Source organism: Eptesicus fuscus, chromosome 23, assembly GCF_027574615.1.
Source record: "Eptesicus fuscus isolate TK198812 chromosome 23, DD_ASM_mEF_20220401, whole genome shotgun sequence".
In the NCBI taxonomy this organism is placed as follows: Eukaryota; Metazoa; Chordata; class Mammalia; order Chiroptera; family Vespertilionidae; genus Eptesicus; species Eptesicus fuscus.
In genome coordinates this window covers 28,668,952-28,692,169 of record NC_072495.1, presented here as the reverse complement: position 1 = coordinate 28,692,169, position 23,218 = coordinate 28,668,952, and the positions used below count along the sequence as shown (strand labels likewise).

Here is a 23,218-nt window from a genome sequence, read left to right as displayed (position 1 = left end):
TGGGTCCCCGAAGCGCGCGCGCGGTCCCGCCCCTGCCCGGCCCCCCAAACCTGGGGGGAAGCGGGGTCACGGGGAGCGCTCGGACCCCGCCCCGGGGATGGGTGGGTGGGCGGGTGGGACCGTCCCGGCGGGCGCGGGGCGCGGGGGAGGGCGCGGGGCGCCGAGTGCATGCTGATGGGCTGGGCAGCCGCGTCACTCCGCACCGGCGCCGTGACTGCGGGGCGGGCAGCAGCCGCGCGCCAGCCCGAGCGCCCGCCGGCCCGCGCCTCCCGCGCCTCCCGCGCCTCCCCGGCCCGCAGGCCCGCCCCGCCGCCCCGCGATCCGGGGCCGCGCCCCTCTGCGGAGGATGCCGGCTGCGCCCCGCGCCCGTGGCCCTGGGCAGCCCCTGAGCGCGGGGACCCCGGCGGCGGCGGCGGGGCGCGCGGAGCGGGCGCGGTGGTGCTGAAGGGACAGCTCCCGGCGCAGCCCCTCCTCCCGCCCGCAGCCCCCGCCCCTCCCCAAACCCACCGCCCCCCTCCCCCGACCTGAGCCCCCCTAGCTCAGCCCCAACCCGCAGCCCCCTCCCCCGGCCTGAGCCCCCCTAGCTCAGCCCCATCCAAACCACAGCCCCCCTTCCCCAGCCCCCAGCCCCAAACCCACAGCCCCCTCCCCCGGCCCCCAGCCCCCCCAGCTCAGCCCCAACCCGCAGCCCCCTCCCCCGGCCCCCAGCCCCCCTAGCTCAGCCCCAACCCACAGCCCCCTTCCCCGGCCCCCAGCCCCCCTAGCTCAGCCCCAACCCACAGCCCCCTCCCCCGGCCTGAGCCCCCCCCCCCCGGACCTTCCGGCTTCCCAGCTCTGATCTGCGGGGAGGAGGGTCACCCGGCTCCTCCCCCGGCCTGAGCCCCCCTAGCTCAGCCCCAGCCCCCAGCCCCCCTCCCCCGGCCTGAGCCCCCCCCCCCACCCCCCGCAGCTCCTGTGGCCCCGCAGCGAGCCAGCCAGGAGGGGCTCATGGTCCCCGAAGCGCGGGGCTGGGCGGAGCCTCGGGCGGCCGGGCCCGGCAGGTGCCCCGCGGGGGAGGCAGCCCCCGGCTCCCAGCCGCGCCCATGGCGGCGGCCAGGAAGATCAAAACTTTGCTGACGGTGAACATCCTGGTGTTCGTGGGCATCGTCCTCTTCTCCGCGTACTGCCGCCTGCAGGGCCGCGCCGAGGGGCTGGGGCCGGACCGCCGGGCGCGCAGCCGGCTGGCCGGGGCGGGCGCGCGGGGGGACCCGGGGGACCGCGAGGCCATCCTGCAGCGCCTGGACCACCTGGAGGAGGTGGTGTACCACCAGCTGAACGGTGAGCCTCTGGGGCTGGGGGGGGGGGCGGGGTGCCACTGCCCTGGGTCCCGGCCGCTGACCCCGCGCTGACCCCGGGGGGGGGGGCGGATGGCCCACGGGCCGGGCTGGAACTTTGGGGACCCCGGGCGGCAGGTGGGGAGAGCAGGGCTCTGGGCTGGCTTCGGCTGCAGAGGGCGTTGCCTGATGACCGCTGGCCACCCCGCTGCCCAGGGGACCCCTGAGCCCACCCTCCCTCCCCAAACACTCCAGGGCCCCGCTGTTCCCCTGCTGGGACCGGGCCCGGCAGGGAAGTTCCGAAGAGGCTGTAGGACCTGCCCTGGCCGGTGTGGCTCAGTGGATGGAGCCTCGGCTTGCAGACCAAAGGGTCCCGGGTTCAATTCCGGTCAAGGGCACGGACCTCGGTTGCAGGCTCCTCCCCAGCCGGGTGTGGGCGTGTGCAGGAGGCAACCCATCGATGGGTTTCTCTCACATCGATGTTTCTCTCAGTCTCTCCCTCTCTCTTCCACTCTCCCTAAAAACCAATGGAAAAATATTCTCAGGGCGAGGATTTAAAAAAAAAAAAAAAAAAAAAAGAGGTTGTAGGACCTGCTTGAGGGGCAGGTGGTGCCCAGGGGCAAGAGTGCGGGCATACTGTGCTGGTCTGGCTGCTGAGGGGTCAGGGGTCAGGGGTCGGGTACTGGAGGGTGACGCTGCCCTTCAGAGGTGGCTGGCTGGCCTGGCCCTCTTTTTTAAAAAAAATATTTTTTTTATTGATTTCAGAGAGGAAGGGAGAGGGAGAGAGAGAGAGAATCATCCATGAGGAGAGAGAATCATGGACCGGCTGCCTCCCGCACGCCCCCTGCTGGGGATGGAGCCCACAACCCGGGCCTGTGCCCTGACCTGGAATCGAACCCTGACCTCCTGGTTCCTAGGTCAACGCTCCACCCCTGAGCTGAGCCACTGGCTGGGCGGCCTTTTATGCTCGTGGGGAGAGGGGCCTCGCTGACCACGGGGCTCACTCAGCCGCCCACCCTGGGGGAGCCCAGGGCTCGCTTGCTCCAGAAAGCGTTGGGGGTCAAGCGTGAGGCTGGGAGCCGGTGACGGGGGGCACGTGGTCAGGGGCCCGGCAGGTGTTCACGGAGCAGGTGGGCCTGGACCAGGGGATTGTCTGTGGGAAGCCCAGCTGCTGGGGGGGGGGGGGTAGGGGGCTCCTTGTTGCATCGGGAGCAGGTGTGGGTCCCCCCGGAGAGGCAGCGTCGCTCGCAGGGGTCAGGGCCGTGGCCACCGCTGGCCGACGAGCACTTTCCTGCGTGGAGGCACTGGGGGGAGGAGGAAAGTGTGCGCTGATCTCTCTGGGGCTTTTCCTCTGGTTTCGGCGCTGGCCGCCCAGCCGCACGCAGGCAGCATCAGTCACAGGCTCGCGGGGAGGTGCCCCGGCCGGTCTGCCCTCGGCCCTGCCCGATGGGGGGCCTGGCGGGGGTCCCTCCCGGGCGCTCAGCCCACCTCTGAGCAGCACCTCTCAACCTGGAGCCTCGCCTGCCGGGAGCCAGCCCCGCCGCAGCCCCTCGCGCCCGGCACCCCTCGCCACCCCCGACAGGACAGGACAGGACAGGACGCCTGGTCTGCTCCCCAGGCGGTTCCGAAGGGCCCTGGGGCTGTCCTGGTCTCCCCTCCTCGCCGAGGCCGCGCGGGGCGGAGGTTGGGTTCAGCGGCCCTGGCCGCGCCGGGGGGTGGTGCCTCTCCGGAGGAGGCGTGTGCCCACGGGAGCCCCCCCCCCCCGCTGTCCTGCAGGGGGTCTGCCGGGGTGAGGCCGTGTTTCCCGGGAGAGCCCGAGGGTTACGTAAAAACATTGCAGCTCCCCGGTTGTGTAACATCAGGCCGGCGGCTCTGCACCGAGCCCTTCACGGTGAGAAGGAAGAGCCAGGCTCTCGGCCGCGGAAAACGCAGGCCCTTCCCTGGACCTTCCGGCTTCCCAGCTCTGACCTGCGGGGAGGAGGGTCACCCAGGCCCACCGGCCTCTCCCCTCTCCCCTGGCGTCCCCGCCACCCTCTTTCTCTCCCCTCCTCCCTCCTCCCCCTTCTTTTCCTGTAAAAAAACTTCTCTCCTCCCTCCCTCCCTCCCTCCCCTAATCTCTTCCTCCTCCTCAATGTCCCTGTCTCTCCCCGCCCCAGCGTTCTCCACTTTTGTCCCCCATCTCTGTCGGTGTCCCTCTGTCTCCATCTGTTTGTCTGTCTGTCTCTGCCTCCCCCTCTCTCTGTCCCTCTGTCTCTGTATCTCTGTGTGTGTGTGTCTCTCCCTCCCTCTCCGCCTCCCCCGCCCTCACTCTCTTTGGGGAGTCCGTCTCGCCCCCGCTCCGGCCAGGTACACAGCACAGTGTCTCATCCAGGAAATGACAGGGGAGCCCGCAGGCCACACGCACCCCAGGGGGTCCCTATGCGGTGGGGGGGGGGGCAGTGCAGGAGTGGGGCGGACGGTTGGTCACAAGAAGCCACGTGAAAACAGGGCTGAGCCCGTTGGGAAGGACGCGGAAGGACCAGAGGTCAGACAGCCCCGTTTTACTTCATTTATTTACGTTTAAATACGTTTTCATTGACGTCAGAGAGGAAGGGAGAGGGAGAGGGAGAGAAACATCCATGAGGAGAGAGCATCATGGACCGGCTGCCTCCTGCACGCCCCCTCCTGGGGACCCGAGCCCGCACCCCGGGCATGTGCCCTTGACCTGAATCGAACCCGGGACCCTTCCGTCTGCGGCCTGGCGCTCTACCCACTGAGCCACACCGGCCGGGGCGCAGACCTGGATCTTCGTAGTTGGGGGAGGGGAGATGCAACGACCCTTCACCCTGCGATAGACACCCCCACGTGTTTCCCGTGGGGGCGCGGGCCGCACCGGGCCGGCCTCACCCCGGGTGGGGGTCGAGTGTCGGGAATGATTCCTTTGGGCGGCAGGCCTGGCGTGCGCGGGGCGGGGCGGGGCGGGGCGGAGCCGCATCCACAGGGCAGCTCAGCCACCTGCAGGGTCCAGAGGCTCCGCTCTCTCCCCGGGAGGGAGGACCGTCTATCCTTCCGTGGTTGGAAACTCGGAGAAAGCGCGTCTGTGGGTTTCCGCCGGCGAGGTCCCCCGGAGGACGCGCCGGGGTGGGGGCCGCGTCTCAGGGCCGCTCGGCCCACTTCTCCGTCCTGCAGGGCAGTGGTGGGCGTGGAGGAGGGACGGGCCGGCGGGCCCCTGGGACGCCACCTGACTCCGGTGTTTTCTCATGGAGGGTGGGGGGGGCTCCACGGAGGAAGCAGAGGTTGGGGCTCTGTCCCCGCCCCTCCCCCCCACCGCCACTGGGTGACAGCTGGTGTCGACAGGACTTGAGTCTGACACCCCGTCCCCCACCCCATTGCTGTTCACCCCGTGGTCGGCAAACTCATCAGTCAGCAGAGCCAAATACCAACAGGACAACGATTGGAATTTCTTTTGAGAGCCACATTTTTTAAACTTAAACTTCTTCTAACGCCACTTCTTCAACACAGACTCGCCCAGGCCGTGGTCTTTTGTGGAAGAGCCACACTCCAGGGGCCAAAGAGCCGCATGTGGCTCGCGAGCCGCGGTTTGCCGACCACGGCTGTTCATCCAAAGGAAAAAACTCATTTTCCAGGTTGTTTGTTTATTTATTTTAAAATGTATTTTTTTTTTCTTTCTTTTTTTAATTTATATTTTATTGATCTTTTACAGAGAGGAAGGGAGAGGGATAGAGAGTTAGAAACATCGATGAGAGAAACATCGATCAGCTGCCTCTTGCACACACCCCACTGGGGATGTGCCCGCAACCAAGGTACATGCCCTTGACCGGAATCGAACCCGGGACCCCTCAGTCCGCAGGCCGACGCTCTATCCACTGAGCCAAACCGGTTTTGGCTTAAAATGTATTTTTATTGATGTCAGAGAGGAAGGGAGAGAGAGGAACATCCATGATGAGAGAGAATCATGGACCGGCTGCCTCCTGCACGCCCCCCACTGGGGATGGAGCCCGCAACCCGGGCCTGTGCCCTGACTGGGAATCGAACCCTGACCTCCTGGTTCCTAGGTTGATGCTCAGCCCCTGAGCCACGCCGGCCGGGCTGCCGTTGGGATCTGAGCAGAGTCCTGCCCCCTCAGACCTGGGTGGGCGTGGGGAGCCGGGCCTGACCGTCTGACCCTCTGGTGCAGGGCCCCTCGGAGCCAGGTGGCTGCCAAGGCAGCAGGACCCCGAATGTCCCCCCCACACACACCCCCTCCCCCCCAGCAATAAGGAGTCCTGAACCGGGGGCAGGTGGGCCCGCTGGTTGGGAGGAGCCGGCCGAGCGGCAGTCCACACCCTTCCCTCCCTTCCCTCCTGGTGAAGGCAGAGCCAGGGGATCATCTGCCCAGCATTTCCATCCTGTCCCCCCGGCCCCCGCCCCGCCCCGGCCCCTGCCCCGGCCCATCCATATTCACCTTCGAGGGACGCGCGCGGGTGATGGAGGGAGATTTATCAAACACTCGTTAGTCTCGGCGAGGGAATATTTTACAGGCATCGCGGGCCCTGCGAAATATTCATGACTCCATCGTCTCCCAGGCTCGTCCGTCTCCCCGCCATCGGCAGTACGTTATCCGTTTGGGCCCCCGGGAACCGTGGAAGTCCTGTCGGGAATGAGATCAGCGGCCGTATTTGGAGAGAGAGCGGATCCAGCTGAGGCTGGGAGGGAGCAAGGTTCTCTTCGAAGGCCCAGGCAGCTGTGGCTCCCGGTTAATCATGTGGGTTAACCATCACCCGGTTAATGATGTGGGTTAACCATCACCCGGTTAATGATGCGGATTAACCATCACCCGGTTAATAATGTGGGTTAACCATCAGCCGGTTAATGATGCGGATTAACCATCAGCCGGTTAATGATGCGGGTTAACCATCACCTGGTTAATAATGCGGGTTAACCATCAGCCGGTTAATGATGCGGGTTAACCATCAGCCGGTTAATAATGTGGGTTAACCATCAACCGGTTAATGATGCGGATTAACCATCAGCAGGTTAATCATGCAGGTTAACCATCAGCCGGTTAATGATGCGGATTAACCATCAGCCGGTTAATGATGCGGATTTTTTTCAATAGATGGAGTTACACATATGTTGGTATAACTATATTCGATTTGATATGTAGGCTATTTTGTTGCATTGACAACAAGCTTCAAAACCTCATATATCAAATTTTCCGAAGGTGTTAACATCATAGATGTTTTTACACTTAAAATTGTCGAATTTCGTGCCAAAAAAAGAGCATTTGCGGGAAGTTTTAATTCATTACTTTATTCTGAAGAAAAGTGCTGCTGAAAGTGATCGTAGACTTCGGGAAGCTTGTGGTGAACATGCTCCATCTCAAGACACGTGTGAGCGCTGGTCTAAACGCTTTAAAAGGGATGATTTCGACGTGAAAGACAAAGAACGTCCAGGTCAACCGGAAAAGTTGGAAGACCAACGATGACCAGCATTATTGGATGAAGATGCGTGTCAAACCCAAAAACAACTCGAAGAAAGATTACACGTTGCTCAGCAAACAATTTCCGATCGTTTACAAGCAATGGGAAAGATTTTAAAGGAAGGAAAATGGGTGCCACATCAACTGAACGAGAGACAAATGGAAAACCGAAAAGTCATCAGTAAAATGTTGCTTCAACGGCACGAAAGAAAGTCTTTTTTGCATCGAATTGTGACTGGCGATGAAAAGTGGATTTATTCTGAGAATCCCAAACGCACAGAATCACGGGTTGATCCAGGTCAACCATCAACATCGACTGCAAGGCCAAATCGCTTCGGAAAGAAGACAGTGCTCTGCGTTTGGTGGGATCAGGAAGGTGTGGTGTATTATGAGCTTCTAAAACCAGGTGAAACCGTTAGTACTGATTGATACCGACAACAAATAATCAATCTGAACCACGCTTTGATCGTGAAACAGCCAGAATGTTCCAGAAGACACGGCAAAGTAATTCTGCTTCACGATGACGCACCATCACACACTTCAAAACCAGTTAAAGACACGTGAAAAGATCTTGCCCGGGAAGTATGAACCCACCCGCCGTGTTCACCAGCCCTTGCTCCTTCAGACGACCACGTGTTCCGATCGATGGCACACGCACTGTCTGAGCAGCACTTCAACACGGACGCAGAAGTGGGAAATGGGGTCTCTGAATGGTCTGCCTCAAAACAAGAAAAGTTCTATTGGGACGGTATCCACCAATGACCTGACAGATGGGGGAATGTGTGGCCAGCGATGACATTACTTTGAATAAAGCACTTTAGATGTTTCTCTTGAAATTACCGCGTTTTCTTTGATTACAAAATCCGCATTTTTAACCGGTATCCGCATTTTAACCGGTACACCAGGTATCTGCACTTGGCGATCATCAGCATGAACAGATGTACATTCAAGGCCTCGGTTTTTACCGGGAAGAGCTAGGAGCCTCGCGCTGGCGGGATGCTCTGCTCAAGGCCATTCCCACCCCCCCCCCTGCTGCCCCCACACACTCCATGGGGTCGACCTCCAAGGTCACAGGTCCACAAGGTCACAGCAGGTGACGAGTGATTTCCTGCTGGCTCGGGAGTCGGAGCCAATGGCCTCTTTGCTCCCAGGGCGTGTGAGGACCCGCCAGCCACGCAGCGCCCGTCCCAAGTCTGAGGGTCTGTCTCTGTCTCTGTCTCTGTCGGTCTTTCCGTCCCCGTGGGAGCTGCTCCCGGGGCCTCTGGCCGTGGGGCCCTCCCACCCCCAACGAGGCTCCTGGGCCGCCCAGGCCGTGCCCAACACGGGTTCCAGTTGTCCCTCGAACTTCTTCCCCCTCTGTCCTCTCTGAAATGTCGAGTTTGTAGTATTTTTTAAAATATATATTTGTATTGATTTCAGAGAGGAAGGGAGAGAGAGAGAAACATCCATGATGAGAGAGTCATGGATCGGCTGCCCCCTGCACGCCCCACACTGGGGATGGAGCCTGCAACCCGGGCCTGTGCCCTGACCGGGAATCGGACCCTGACCTCCTGGTTCATAGGTCGACACTCAACCCCTGAGTCACGCCCGCCGAGCGAATTTGCAGTATCTAGACCCCCCACCTTCCCTCTCCCAGGAACCCAGTCACCTGCTCGGTTCCCATTTTTCTGGTCACTCCTGGCCGGGTGGTTACAGCTCAGAGAAACGGAGGTGATTCCTGGCGTTCACGTGTAACGTTCCCAGTGGTTCCCAGGGTCGCGGTGGGTTCGACCAGCCTGCCCTGCCCTCCCGGGACCCCGGCGGACACCGAGACCCCTTCTGTGGCTGCCAGAGGCCATCACACGTCCCCGGGGGTGACCGGACCCCGAATCCTGAGCCCCGTCTCTCACAGGCGGCCGAGCCGCTGGCGGGCACGCCGCCCCCCTCCCCGAGGCGCCTGCACGCCGCTCTCCCTCTCAGAAGCGCGTGTGCCGCAGCCCCTGCCGCGGCTGTTTCCCCTCCGGGAAGATTGGCTGAGGCGCCGTGACAGATGGGATTCGGTGACTCAGAGAGAAGCTGGGCCCTGGGAAGCCACACTTCCGTCCAAGCTGAGAAATCACAGCCGCCCACACCCCCAGGGAGCCGGGGAGGAGCGGCCGGCCCGCGGGGGATGACTCTTCGGGGTGGGGAGGGGCAGAGGCCGTCCTTGTCACCGCGCCTCTCGTCCCGAACACCCGCCCCTCGCTCCTCCGAGTGAGAATTCAGTCCCCGACCAGACCCTGCTAACGGGCTCCACTGCGTGTGCTTTGTCTTTCTCACGGAACAGGAAATCCATTCGCTGCCAGACCGCCTCCCCCCGCGCCCCCATTGCCCAGCAGGTGTGGCTCAGTGCTTGAGCGTCAACCTAGGAACCAGGAGGTCAGGGTTCGATTCCCGGTCAGGGCACAGGCCCGGGTTGTGGGCTCGATCCCCAGCAGGGGGCGTGCAGGAGGCAGCTGATCCATGATTCTCTCTCATCATTGATGTTTCTCTCTCCAGCTCCCTTCCTCTCTCTGAAATAAATTTTAAAAATTAAAAAAAAAAAGCCCTACGCCAGGACCGGTTTGGCTCAGTGGATAGAGCGTCGGCCTGTGGACTGAAGGGTCCTGGGTTCGATTCCGGTCAAGAGGCATGTACCTTGGTTGCGGGCACATCCCCAGTGGGGGGGTGTGCAGGAGGCAGCTGGTCGATGTTTCTCTCTCATCGATGTTTCTAGCTCTCTATCCCTCTCCCTTCCTCTCTGTAAAAAAAAAAAAATCAATAAAAATATATATTTAAAAAAAAAAAAAAGCCCTAGCCAGTTTGGTTCAGTGGATAGAGCATCAGCCTGTGGACTGAAGGGTCCTGGGTTCGATTCCGGGCAAGGGCACATGCCTGGGTTGCAGGCTCCATCCCCAGTGCGGGGCGTGCAGGAGGCAGCGGATCCATGATTCTCTCTCCTCATGGATGTTTCTCTCTCTCTCCCTCTCCCTTCCTCTCTGAAATCAATTTTAAAAAACATATTAAAATTTAAAAAAAGGCCCTGTTGCTGGGTTAGGTCCCACTCCCATTCAGGGTGACCCCTGAGCCCTCCGTGTGGGTAGATGTGTTTCTGTAAGTACATGTGTGTGCACATACGTACCCTCGTGGTCGCCGCCGGGAACATGCTGATTGCTCCTCTGCCCCGGAGGGCGCCAGGCGACCGGCTAACGCGGAACCTTCCAGAAACAGAGCCGCGAGCTGCCTTCTTGGGTCATTACCGTGACCCCGGGAACCACTGGAAACAACAACAGGGCGAAGAAAGATGGGGGGGCGGGGGGCCCGAGGGCGCTGCTGACACGGCGGCCGGCGGCCCTGCTGAGAAAGCGCCCCAGCCCATCACGTGGGGCTCGCGGGGCGGCACAGAAGGGACTGAACCGGAAGAAGCCGTGGCCCCTGGAGCGTTTGGTATATTTACATCGACCTCAGAGAGGGAGGGAGAGGGAGAGAGAGACACATCAGTGAGGAGAGAGAATCGTGGCTCGGCTGCCTCCTGCACGCCCCCTACTGGGGATCGAGCCCACAACCCAGGCCTGTGCCCTGACCGGGAATCGAACCCGGGACCCTTCCGTCTGCAGGCCAATGCTCTCTCCAAACCGGCTAGGGCGCCGCCAGGGGTCCTCTGACCGTCTCCGCGGTTTTGCCTTTCCCGCCTCACCCGTCCGTCCATCCGTCCATCCGGAACCTGCCTGACCCTCTTTTCTGCTCCCCCCAGGCCTCGCCAAGCCCATGGGTCTGGTGGAGGGCCCGGGGGGCCTGGGCCAGGGCGGTGCGGCGGCCACGCTGCGGGACGACAGCCAGGAGGCGGCTGGCAACTACGAGGAGTTCGGCTACAACGCGCAGCTGAGCGACCGCATCTCCCTGGACAGGACCATCCCCGACTACAGGCCCAAAAAGTGAGCGCGGCCCTCCCACGGCCCCTCCCTCCTCCTTCTCTTCCTCCTCCTCCTGCGCCGACCTCCTCCCTCCTCCCCTCCTTCCTCCACCTCCTCTTCCTCCTCCCTCCTCCCCCTTCTCTTCCTCCTCCTCCTCCTCCCCCACCTCCTCCCTCCTCCTCCTCCTCTTCCCCCTCCCCTCCTCCCCCCTCCTCCCCCTCCTCCTCCTCCCCTCCCATGGCCCCTCCCTCCTCCTCCTCCTCCTCCTCCTCCTTCTCCTCCTCCTCCTCCTCCTCCACCGACCTCCTCCCTCCTCCTCCTCCTCTTCCCCCTCCCCTCCTCCCCCCTCCTCCCCCTCCTCCTTCTCCCCTCCCACGGCCTCCTCCCTCCTCCCCTCCTTCCTCCACCTCCTCTTCCTCCTTCTCCGCCAACCTCCTCCCTCCTCCCCTCCCACGGCCCCTCCCTCCTCCTTCTCTTCCTCCACCTCCTCCGCCGACCTCCTCCCTCCTCCTCTCCTTCCTCCTCCCCTCCTTCCTCCCCCTCCTCCTCCTCCCCTCCCCTCTTCCTCCTTCCTTCCCCTCCTCCTCCTCCCCTCCCCTCCTCCTCTTCCATCTCCTCCTCCTCCTCCTCCTTCCCTCACCCCAGTCGGGAGGGACTGCAGCAAAGCCACGCCCCCCGCAGGCAGTTAGTCCTCACGGGACACCCCGCCTCCTGCCAGCCCCCAAGTTGTCTGTCCGTCGTCCGTCTGTGGCTGGGAAGGAGGTGTGTGCAGGGAGGGCAGGGGCCGCGGGGAACGGGGTCTCCCAGGGATGGTCGCGAGGCCCGCAGCCTCCCACCGGCTCTGTCCTCTCAACAGGCTGCGGGGGTCCATCCTGTTTTTTAAATTTTTTTTTTATTGATTTCAGAGAGGAAGGGAGAGGGAGAGAGAGAGAAACATCTGTGATGAGAGAGAATCACTGACCGGCTGCCTCCTGCACGCCCCCCACTGGGGATGGAGCCCGCCACCCGGGCCTGTGCCCTGACCGGGAATCGAACGGTGACCTCCTGGTTCATAGGTCGACCCTCAGCCACTGAGCCACGCGGGCCGGGCGGGGTGGCCCATCCTGCTGCAGGGTCAGAGGCTAACGGGAGGCAGAGGGGACAGACGGCCGGGCGGACTCGTTCTCAGGACAGTTCTGTGGGGGCCTCCGCGCCCCCCAGGCTCCTGCCTTGGGCCCCGTGGTTGCCCCGCCGGCTGGAAGGCCGGCGTCCTGTGGCCCCACTCACCTCGGTGCCCCTGGGCGGGCGGGACGGTGTCACCGCGGGCAGGTGCCGCCACCAGGAAGGCGACCGGGATGTCAGCGGCAGAACCGGCTCGGCTGACCCTTCCGTGACCCCTCCCCAGCTGTTCCCAGAAGCCTCCTCAAGGTCTCCACGAGGAGACGCAGCTTCCCGGCCGCGCTGAGCCCAGACCCGGGTCCCGGGCAGGAGACGGCTCTCCTGGGAGGCACGCCGCTCGCCATCCTCTCCCGGAGCTTTATGTCTCCGGAGGCACAGAGGGCGGGCGTCCCCATAAATCTCCATCAGCGCGGGCCGCGGCCCCGTGTCGCCAGGCCAGCCGGGCTCTGCCCGCCTCGCGACCCGCCCGGGACCTCCCGAGTGGCTGCAGGGCCTGGTGACGCCGCCTCCGCTCTGCGGGCCCATAAATCTCAGACGCCCGGGGCTGGGAGGCCCAGCGTGTCCGGCTCCCGGTGGATGTGAGGTCTGAGCCGGCCCCGCTGTGGCCGAGCCCAGCCGTCCTCCCCGGGTGCGGGCGGCACCGTGTGCCCAGCGCTGGGCGGGGCCGCCCGTCCCAAGTCGGCCAGACGTGGGAAGGCAGGTTCTGGTTTTTAAATTAATCACGGTCGGTGGGTTTTTAAATTAATCCTCTCCAGAGGACATTTTCCCCAGGAATTTTTAAATATATTTTTATTGATTTCAAGAGGAAGGGAGAGAGAGAGAGAGAAGCATCAGTGATAAGAGAGAATCATGGATCGGCTGCCTCCTGCACGCCCCACACTGGGGATGGAGCCCACAACCCGGGCCTGTGCCCTGACGGGAATCGAACCCTGACCTCCTGGTTCCTAGGTCGACGCTCAACCACGGAGCCCCCCGGCCGGGCTCCTCTTCTTCTTCTTCTTCATCTTCTTCTTCTTCTTCTTTTTAATTTTTTAAAAAATATATTTTTCTTTCTTTTTTTTTTAAAAAAAAAATATTTTATTGATTTTTTACAGAGAGGAAGGGAGAGGGATAGAGAGTTAGAAACATCGACGAGAGAGAAACATCGATCAGCTGCCTCCTGCACGCCCCCCACTGGGGATGTGCCCGCAACCAAGGTCCATGCCCTTGACCGGAATCGAACCCAGGACCCTTCAGTCCGCAGGCCGACGCTCTATCCACTGAGCCACACCAGCCAGGCCGGCCGGGCTGTTCTGATCTTTGCTAACCCTCGCCCTCTGTGGTTGGCAGTGGGACGGGGCACTGGCCGAGCTGGCCCTCAGCCCGGCCCTGACACTCCCCCCCCCCCCCCCCCCCCGGCCCCGGGGCCCCCGCAGGTGCAGGCAGATGAGCTACGCGGACGACCTGCCCCAGCTCTCGGTGGTATTCATCTTCGTCAACGAGGCGCTGTCCGTCCTCCTGCGCTCGGTGCACAGCGTGGTCAACCACACGCCCTCCCCGCTGCTCAAGGAGGTCATCCTGGTGGACGACAACAGCGACAACGGTGAGCGGCGGCCCGGCAGAGCCTGGAGTCGGGGTGCAGACCGGGCGGCCGTCCCCACCGCCAACTTCCCCTCGTCCCAACCCGAAGCCCCGTCCCCACCAGACACGCCCCCCTCCCAGCCCCTGGGGGCCACCACCCACGTTCCATCCGTGAGTCTGGCCTCCGGGTCCCTCGCCGACGTGGACTCACCCGCGCTCGGCCTTCGGGGCCCGGCAGTGTCACGGCCCACGGCGTCCGCGAGGCCCATCCTCCGTGGCAGGTGCCAGGACGTCCTTGTTGCTCCTCCTCGCCCAAGGATATCGTCCCCATGGATTTTTTTTTTTATGTTTCGTAAATATGTTTTTATTGATTTCAGAGAGAGGAAGTGAGAGAGAGAGATGGAAACATCGATGATGAGTCATGGACCGGCTGCCTCCTGCACGCCCCCTACTGGGGATCGAGCCCGCAACCCGGGCCTGTGCCCTGACCGGGAATCCAATCGTGGCCTCCTGGTTTATAGGTTGATGCTTAACCACTGAGACACCCCAGCTGGGCTTCTATTAATTTGTTAGGGAGAGTGAAAGAGAGGAAGGGGGGGAAAGAGAGAGAGAGAGAGGGAGGGAGAAACATCGATGTGAGAGAGACACATCAATTGGTTGCCTCCTGAAGGAGTCCCCATCGGGGCTGGGAAGCGAACCTGCAATCCAGTACATGCCCTTGAGCAGGACTCAAACCCTCAGCCCTTTGGTGTTTAGGCCAGCGCTCCAACCACTGAGCCACACTGGCTGGGCCCGCTCCCTCCCCCGGAAGGACCCCATTCACGGGCGTCATCTCCTCTCACGGCTGAATAACCCAGCCCCGCGTCCTCCCATCTTCACCGCGCCGGCCCCGGCTCAGTCTCGTCCGCGGCTTGTCCGGTCTCTCCCAGGGCGGCCCAGCGTCGTGGGCTGGGTCTGTCTCGGGGGCGGGTCTCTCTCCGCCTGGTCTCCCAGCACCGTGACGCACGTCCGGCCTCCGCGGGTCCCCACGCACGTGGATGGGACGTGGATGGGGCCCCTCGGGATGCCGGGCGCTGAGGCGTCTCTGTGTCCCCCCCACCCCCGCCCCCCAGTGGAGCTCAAGTTCAGCCTGGACCAGTACGTCCACAAGAGGTACCCGGGGCTGGTGAAGGTCGTCCGTAACAGCCGGCGCGAGGGCCTGATCCGGGCGCGGCTGCAGGGCTGGAAGGCGGCCACGGCGCCCGTCGTCGGCTTCTTCGACGCCCACGTGGAGTTCAGCACCGGCTGGTAAGGGCGTGTCGGAGCCACGCGTCTGTCACCTCCAGAGGCAACTTTTAAAAAAAAGTTTTCAATATACTTTTATGGATTTCACAGAGAGGAGGGGAGAGAGAGAGAGAGAGAGAGAGAGAGAGAGAGAGAAACATCCATGAGGAGAGAGAATCATGGGTCGGCTGCCTCTTGCACGCCCCCCACTGGGGATCGAGCCCAAGACCCGGGCGTGTGCCCTGACCGGGAGTTGAACCCTGACCTCCTGGTTCCCAGGCCGATGCTCAGCCACTGAGCCACGCAGGCCGGGCCGCCCCACGTGGTCTGATCGCCGTGGTGTCCAGCGGCCGTCGCCGTCACTGCCCCCGGCAGGCGAGGCTGCGAGCGAGTGGGCCGCAGGGAGCCAGCGGGAGGCCCCGGGGTGGGCGCTCCGCAGGCGGGCGCCGCGCTGGCCCTCAGACCCCGAGTGGCCGCCTGGCTCCGGGCTCCTGCCGGGGCGGGCGGCCCCACCTCGGCCCGTCCTGAGGCTCGTGCACCGCAGGGCCGAGCCCGCCCTGACGCGGATCCGGGAGGACCGCCGGCGCATCGTGCTGCCCGCCATCGACAACATCAAGTTCGACACGTTCGAGGTGCAGCAGTACGCCAGCGCCGCCCACGGCTACAACTGGGGGCTGTGGTGCATGTACATCATCCCGCCCCAGGACTGGCTGGACCGCGGGGACGAGGCCGCGCCCATCCGGTGAGCTGCCACCGGGGCCCCTGCGGCGGGCGGAGCCGAGGCTCTAACCACTGGGCACGGCCGGGCGGGGACCTGGCCTCTTAAATCCCTTGCTCGGAGGTGCCAGGACTGAATGCCGGGCGGGTCCCCGGGCCCTGAGGGACGCAGAAACCAGCCTGTGGGGGCCCCGCCTCAGTCCTGGCGGCTGAGAGAGACCAGGAGCACAGGGGAGCGGGGGGGGGGGGAGGGGGGAAGGTGTGAGGGCGTGGAGACGGCACGCTGGCCCGGCCCCGCCCGCTCACGCGCTGTCTGCCCCCCACCAGGACCCCCGCCATGATCGGCTGCTCCTTCGTGGTGGACCGGGAGTATTTCGGGGACATCGGCCTGCTGGACCCAGGCATGGAGGTGTACGGCGGCGAAAACATCGAGCTGGGCATGAGGGTAAGCGAACCCTCGAAGGACGGTGTGCGGGGCTGGCCTGGGGTGTCGGGCGGGCGGGCCCGAGAGCTGCGTGTCCCCCAGTGGGACACGGGGCCCCCACTGAGAGTCCACGTATGAGCTCGATGGCATTGGGACGAGGAGTGTGACAGCTGCCGAATCTAATAACAAAAGATTGCACATTTAGGTTCATCGTAATCATTTGAGCCATTCATTCTTATATGTATATATAACATATATATCTCAGAGGGAGAGAGAGATAGAAACATCCATGATGAGAGAGAATCATGGATCGGCTGCCTCCTGCTTGACCCAAAACCTGGGCCTGTGCCCTGACCGGGAATCGAACCGGGACCTCCTGGTTCCTAGGTCGACGCTCAACCACTGAGCCACGCCAGCCGGGCTGGGCGAGCCATTCCTTCTCGCTGCATTGCTGAGTGCAGCGAGTGGGCCGTGAGGCTGGCTGGGGATTCTAGGAGCTTGTCCCTCTGGCCCCGGGCGTTTGGCCCGTCCTCGAGCTGTTTGTGTATTTGTCTTCTTCGGATGTGGAAGTCGGGGTGCCGATGGGGTTCTGGGCACCCGAGTCCCCCTGGGTGGGGAGCACGGGGGCAGCTTGGTTCAGGGGCCGGAGGTGCTGGGCCCACAGGATGGTACCTCGCCCAGCACTGGGCACCTCCGCCGCCCCCTCTGACGCCACCCTTGACCCAGCAAGGACCCGAGGCCGACGTGCCCTCCTGTGCTCTGTCACAGGGCGTGTGACTCAGGGTGGCGGGACGGCCGTGGCCTGCAGTCCTCTGGGGCCGCCGTCCACCCACCGACTCCCAGGGGCCGCTCTGATGTGCTGGTGTGGGGGCCGCCGCCTGCCCGGGGCCTCTGGGACCTGAGGGCTTGCTGTGCATGGGAGTGAGGGGCGGGGTTAGGATGCTCCGTAAGACACCCCTCCAGGAAGCCGCAGGGACCTGGGCCGAGGGGCTCCCGGGGGTGGAGCTGTGGGTGAGCTCTGACGGGTGTGTGGTTCTTGTTCTGTTTCTGGAGATTCATCTGTGGGTTTTTTTTTTTTTTATTGTTGTTTTGATTTTTGCCTGCGGCCTTTATTCACAGAAAAGATTATTTAAGGCAAGTTTTTAAAAATTTATAGGCAGTGTATTGAAGTGGCCCATTTCAAACATACTTGCTGTAGGCGTGGAGGTTAAACCTAGAGGTCGCGCGACGATGGTTGTAAATCTGATAGAGGAACATTCACCTCCCCCTTCTCTGTGATTAATGTTTGATTACCTCGGCTGCACAGACTAAATGCCATTAAACAGCCAGCTCCATTCTGCCTGCTGTCAGATTCCCTCGAACCTTTTAAAATGATGCTTATAAATGTATTTTCTTTTCTCTTTAAGCATTTTCATTGCCTGATATCATAGCAGACATTCCCCCAAGTGCATAAAAAGAATCCCCGTGTGTCCGATAAAGTAATCGTTTGCCGAATCTCGGGTCCTTGGGAACACTTCAGGGCTGTTTGCAGCCGTGTTTAAATCTCTGACATGATCCAGTTGTAAATCACAGATTTAGAATCGACCCTCAAGCACACATGTTAGAAGTGGCGTTGGGAGGTCAGTCCCACAGATTCTCCCCGATGCTGACTTCCCTCTGTCCAGCTTCAGCCCAGACCCCGCTTTGCAACATGGAGACCAAACCAGGGTCACAGCACCTGGTCTTTTGCATGATGCCCCCCCTTCAGATCCTTGGAGATGTCTCATGACTGAGGTGATGCAGGAGCAGGAGCAGGAGCAGGTGTAGGAGCAGGTGCAGGAGCAGGAGCAGGTGCAGGAGCAGGAGCAGGAGCAGGAGCAGGTGCAGGAGCAGGAACAGGAACAGGTGCAGGAGCAGGAGCAGGAGCAGGTGCAGGAGCAGGAGCAGGTGCAGGAACAGGTGCAGGAGCAGGAGCAGGTGCAGGAGCAGGAGCAGGTGCAGGAGCAGGTGCAGGTGCAGGAGCAGGAACAGGAACAGGTGCAGGAGCAGGTGCAAGTGCAGGTGCAGGAGCAGAAGCAGGAGCAGGTGCAGGTGCAGGTGCAGGTGAGGGTGCAGGTGCAGGAGCACAGGAGCACAGGAGCACAGGAGCAGGTGCAGGTGCAGGTGCAGGTGCAGGTGCAGATATGGATTAGGTTGGGGGATGCTGACATCAGTGTGGGAGCCTGGCATTCGCTCATATCAAAAGGCCTGTCTGACCTTGAACTCCAGCCAAGGGGACGGGCCTGCCCTGTCCTGAGGTGCAGTGGGCGGAGACTGGCTGTGGGCACCTGGGGCCCGGTGCTCCCAGGCAGCTTGGAGACGGGATCCATGCATTTCCCCGGCCCCAGAACCACCCCCTCCCGCCTCTCTGGTGCCTCTGACTGCCAGGCCCCCTCCCCCACCCCAGCTGGTGTCAGGAAGGGTGCAGCCAGGCCTCCCCTCACTTCTGCCCACTCTTCCTCCTGCCTTTGCCTTTCCGGGACCCTGCTCCCGTGTACAGGGGCCTCCAAGCTGCCGCCGCCGCCTCTGATCCGTCGTTAACACGGGCGCCCACACGGCCCTTCTGATCGATGCAACCTAATTAGAGGAGTAATTCTGTGGTCTCGGGGCCAATGTCACTTCTCTGATTGTAGAAATGCCAACGGCTCGTCTCCTAATGAGGAGAGTCCTAGAGCCAATTAGGGGGAAATGAATCCATCCCGTCCGCCGGGTTAATCAAGGTCAAGACGGAACCAAGCGCGGAGCGTTCCGGTTAGAAAAGCCGGTGCGGCTGGGGGTGCAGGGGGGAAGGGGAAACCCTTTGCTTCTCTGTTTCCGCACGGTCAGACCCCCTGCTCCCCCAGGGGCTGCAGGAAACCCTCCCACCGCTGAGGGCAATGGCTGCCCTTCCCACAGGCCCTTTGAGGGGCCGCGTCAGCGCGAGAACATCTGGGGCTGGGGCTCCGCCCCCTCCCGCGTGGACTCATTGGGGGCCTGTCTCTCGGGAAAGCGATGAGCAGTGTTGTTCCCCACGGAGGGAGCAGGGAGGGGTCCCCACCTAGGGGGTCCCTACTTGGGATGAGGGGTCCTGCATTCAGACAGCAGAGGGGGGGGGGGCGTGCATGGTGTCCTCGGGCGGGTCCGAGACTTTTCTCCGCGCACAGTAGGGCCGCGGGGAGGGTGGGAGCGGACGGATGTCCCCTTCCAGTCTGCTTCCGCTTGCAAATGGCCAGTCTGCCAGGTGAGGCGAGGGTGCATCCAGGGCCTCAGCCCACGGGGCGAGCCCCTCACCCGCCCAGCCTCCTCTCTCCCTGAGCAGGGGGACCGGGCCTCCGGAGGGGAGCAGCAGTGGCCACTCGAGGGAGGGCAGTGTCTGTCCACTCGGGTGTCTCGTGGGAAAGCCCGTGGTGTGCACGCATCTCCCCAACTCCCACGGAGACTTGCACTGGGAGCCTGTCCCCCCACGGAGTGTCCCTCTGTTGTTTGTATCCTGTCACGTGCAAGAGCCGTGAAATTTGGTAGCAAACGCCCACGGGGGCAGCCTTGTCCGGGCGTTGGTGGACTAAACCCAGGCCGAGGCTTCTCTTTGGCCAGGGTGCTGGGACCAGCACACAGGTGCCAGCTTCCGGTGCCCCCAGGGCAGGGGTGTCCAGGGGCCTGTGAGCAGCAGTGGCGCTGGGGAAGGGCTAGGGGCGTGTCCGGGAAGGCCCAGGGGCGGGGCGGGGAAAGGCTGGGCGTGGCTTGGAAGGGCTGTGGGCGGGACTAGTAGGACAGGGGGCGTGGTTGGGAAAGGCAGGGGCGGGGCAGAAAGTGAGGTGGGCGTGGCTTCAAGGGGCTGGGTGGGTGAGGGGCGGGGCTGCGAAGGGCTGTGGGCGGGGCTGCGAAGGGCTGTGGGCGGGGCTTTAGAAGGGATGGGGTGGGCTGTGAAGGACTGTGGGCGGGACTGGTAGGACAGGAGGCGTGGTTGAGAAAGGCAGGGGCGGGCGGAAAGTGTGGTGGGCGGGGCTTAGAGGAGCTGGGTGGATAGGGGCGGGTCTTGGAAGGACTCGGGGTGGGGCTGTGAAGGACTGTGGGTGGGGCTTGAGAAGGGCTGTGGGTGAGGCTGTGAAGGACAGGGGCCGGGGCTGTGAAGGGCTTGAGAAGGGCTGTGGGCGGGGCTGTGAGGGGCTGTGGGCGGGGCTGTGAGGGGCTTGGGCGGGGCTGTGAAGGACTGTGGGCGGGGCTGTGAAGGGCTTGAGAAGGGCTGTGGGTGGGACTGTGGGCGGAACTGTGGGCGGGGCTGTGAGGGGGCTGTGGGCGGGGCTGTGAGGGACTGGGGGCGGGGCTGTGAAGGGCTGTGGGCGGGGCTGTGAAGGGCTGTGGGCGTGGCTGTGAATGGCTGGGCGGGGCTGTGAAGGGCTGTGGGCGGGGCTGTGAGGGGCTGTGGGCGGGGCTGTGAGGGTTTGTGGGCGGGGCTGTGAGGGGCTGTGAGGGGCTGTGGGCGGGGCTGTGAGGGCTGTGGGCGGGGCTGTGCGGGGCTGTGGGCGGGGCTGGAAGAGCGGCCTCCACGGGCTGTCCCGGCAGGTGTGGCAGTGCGGAGGCAGCATGGAGGTGCTGCCCTGCTCGCGGGTGGCGCACATCGAGCGCACCCGGAAGCCCTACAACAACGACATCGATTACTACGCCAAGCGCAACGCCCTGCGGGCGGCCGAGGTGTGGATGGACGGCTTCAAGTCCCACGTGTACATGGCCTGGAACATCCCCATGACCGTAAGCGGCGGCCGGGAACGGCCCTCCCATCGGGAACAGCTGCCCGGGCGGCCCGAGGCAGGAGGGCCCCCAGTTCCCGGCGCTCCCCCTCCCAGCGGAGGCCCGGGTCGCCCGTGCCGACCCTCACTCTCCCCTTCCCGCCTCGCAGAACCCGGGGGTGGACTTCGGGGACGTGTCGGAGCGGCTGGCCCTGCGCCAGAGGCTGAAATGCCGGAGCTTCAAGTGGTACCTGGAGAACGTGTACCCCGAGATGAGGACCTACAACAACACCCTCACGTACGGAGAGGTACCGCCTGCACCGATGGCCCTGGCCAGGCAGCTTCCCACCTGGGCCGTGGCCCGCCCGCCCGCCCGCCCTTCCCGGTCCTGACACCCCAGAGCCCCGCATCTGTGCATACACATCCCTGTGCGGAGTGCGGGTGTCCATGCTTAGCTGGGAGGCACGTCTGTCTGTCTGTCTCCCCCAGTGACAAGCAGGGTCATCCTTACAGAGGATCTGCCCCCAGCGAGCCCCCGGCTGGACACCCCCACTTCTCCTCCCCACCCCTGTGTCCTCCCCCACCCCCTCACCTGCCCAGAGCAGACCCCTCCGCTGGTGGGTCTCAGCGCCCCTGGGGGTGCCAGCCTCTTGCTTTCCCGCTGCCCCATCAGGGGACAGGGCGGGTGGAGCCCCTCGGCCTCGGCACCCCCTCCGCCACGGGTGTCTCCTGTGGGTTCTGGTTGTAGGTGAGAAACAGCAAAGCCAGCGGCTACTGCTTGGACCAGGGAGCGGAGGACGATGACCGAGCCATCCTCTACCCCTGCCACGGGATGTCGTCCCAGGTGGGAGCGGGGGGAGGTGGGGCGGGTGAGCACTGGGCGTCCCGATGCCACCCTGGCTGGGAGGTCAGGTGCCTGGGGGTGCGTGTGGGGTTCCCAGCAAAGTTCCGGGGAAGGAGGCTGAGGCAGTCCCACAGCCCCTCGCCTGTTTTTAAACTTTTTAAAAATATATACATATTTTATTGATTTTTTACAGAGAGGAAGGGAGAGGGATAGAGTTAGAGACATCGATGAGAGAGAAACATCGATCAGCTGCCTCCTGCACACCCCCCACTGGGGATGTGCCCGCAACCAAGGCTCATGCCCTTGACCGGAATCGAACCCGACCTTCAGTCTGCAGGCCGGCGCTCTACCCACTGAACCACACCGGTCAGGGCTCGCCTGTTTTTATAAATAAAGTTTTATCGGCACACAGCCAGCCACGGAAGGAGCAGGGCAGGCTGGGAGCAGGGCAGGCTCCCCCCCAGCCCAGGGTCACCCTGTTTTCCCGCCCCCCCCCCCCAGCTCGTGCGCTACAGCACGGAGGGCCTGCTGCAGCTGGGCCCCCTGGGCTCCACCGCCTTCCTGCCCGACTCCAAGTGCCTGGTGGACGACGGCAGGGCCCGCGCGCCTGCCCTGAGGAAGTGCGAGGACGTGGTCCGCCCAGCACAGCGGCTGTGGGACTTCACCCAGGTCAGCGGGCGGGGAGCCCCGGGAGCCAGTGGGGTGGCTGACGGCGGGGGGGGGGGGAGGGAGGGGAGGTTGTGCGAGGGCAGAGGAATGGGGGGCAGCCAGGCCCCGAGTCCCAGGGGCTTCACTCCCGGATGCTCCCACGCCGGGCCCCAGGCGCCCGCGCTGACTCGGTTTCCCCGCCTCGCAGGGCGGCCCCATCGTGAGCCGGGACACGGGCCGGTGCCTGGAGGTGGAGATGTCCAAGGACGCCAACTTCGGGCTGCGGCTGGTGCTGCAGCGGTGCTCGGGGCAGAAGTGGGCGATCCGCAACTGGGTCAAGCACGGCCGGCACTGACCCGGGCCGGCCCCCGCCCCCCACGCAGACGCGGAGGCCTGGGACGGAGCCTGCCCTTCCCGCCGACCCCGAGCCCGGAGCCCCAAGGACCCGGCTGTGCCCACGCCAGCGCGGGCTGGGACCTCACCTGGGCCGCCGGGGGTCGGCGTCCTGTCCCCGGGACAGCAGGGGGGCCCCCACCCCCGTGTACTCCGGAGGCCAGGGACCCACGCGCAGCGCTGACCGCCGCTCCGGCTCCAAACCACGTGCCTTTTCCACGGTTTTCCTGTCCAGCCGCCCGGACGGCCACCCTCTGCATGCACCGCCCTGTACACCCCCCGCAGAACTGCCCGTGAACATGGAGGCGGCGGGCTGGCCTCGCTGTCGTGCCCACCCTCCTGCGCCCACCCCGTCGGACCCGAGAGCGAGCAGAGCTGAGAGGGGAAACGGAGGCCAGCCGCAGGGTCCCAAAGACGGGACGGCTTCAGCCCAATGGACAGCGGATTGGAGGACACAGGCCTGCGTCTCGTCCACCGGGTCGGAGCTGGCCAGCGTCCAGGGGCGGGTCCCTGTCCCGGCGTCTCCCGCCCCGCCGCCCCCCCGGCCGGGGCCAGGCGCCGACCCCTGTCACTCTAAGGCAGGGGTCAGCCAACGAGGACCCACAGCCCCTCGCCTGTTTTTATAAATAAAGTTTTATCGGCACATGGCCACGGCCACCTGCTTATGTATTGTGCATGTAGCCGCTCTGGGGCTCCAGGGTGGAGTCGAGAAGCAGGGACCCCTCCCACCCCCCCCCACACAGCTGTCCTGGGGCCACTGGAACAAGACAGCACCTCGTGGCTGCGGGGAACCTCACAGGAG

General features: G+C 63.7%; 1 protein-coding gene across 1 annotated transcript; it reads left to right on the top strand.

The window, feature by feature from the left end:
- The first annotated feature begins 1,082 nt into the window (after positions 1–1,082).
- Positions 1,083–22,378, top strand: GALNT9 (polypeptide N-acetylgalactosaminyltransferase 9). The gene is made up of 11 exons (XM_054712645.1): positions 1,083–1,317; positions 10,526–10,706; positions 13,259–13,425; positions 14,516–14,690; positions 15,211–15,408; positions 15,711–15,828; positions 20,368–20,553; positions 20,702–20,839; positions 21,280–21,375; positions 21,877–22,044; positions 22,232–22,378. The coding sequence occupies exons 1-11, from the start codon at positions 1,083–1,085 to the stop codon at positions 22,376–22,378; spliced, it is 1,809 nt and encodes a 602-aa protein (XP_054568620.1).
- Positions 22,379–23,218: the final 840 nt, after the last annotated feature.

Excerpts from the sequence above, each read along its gene's own strand:
- GALNT9 (XM_054712645.1), top strand. The coding sequence starts at position 1,083 with ATGGCGGCGGCCAGGAAGATCAAAACTTTGCTGACGGTGAACATCCTG. Across the intron at positions 20,554-20,701 it reads CCTGGAACATCCCCATGACC|AACCCGGGGGTGGACTTCGG; the intron begins GTAAGCGGCGGC and ends CCCGCCTCGCAG. Across the intron at positions 22,045-22,231 it reads GGCTGTGGGACTTCACCCAG|GGCGGCCCCATCGTGAGCCG; the intron begins GTCAGCGGGCGG and ends CCCGCCTCGCAG.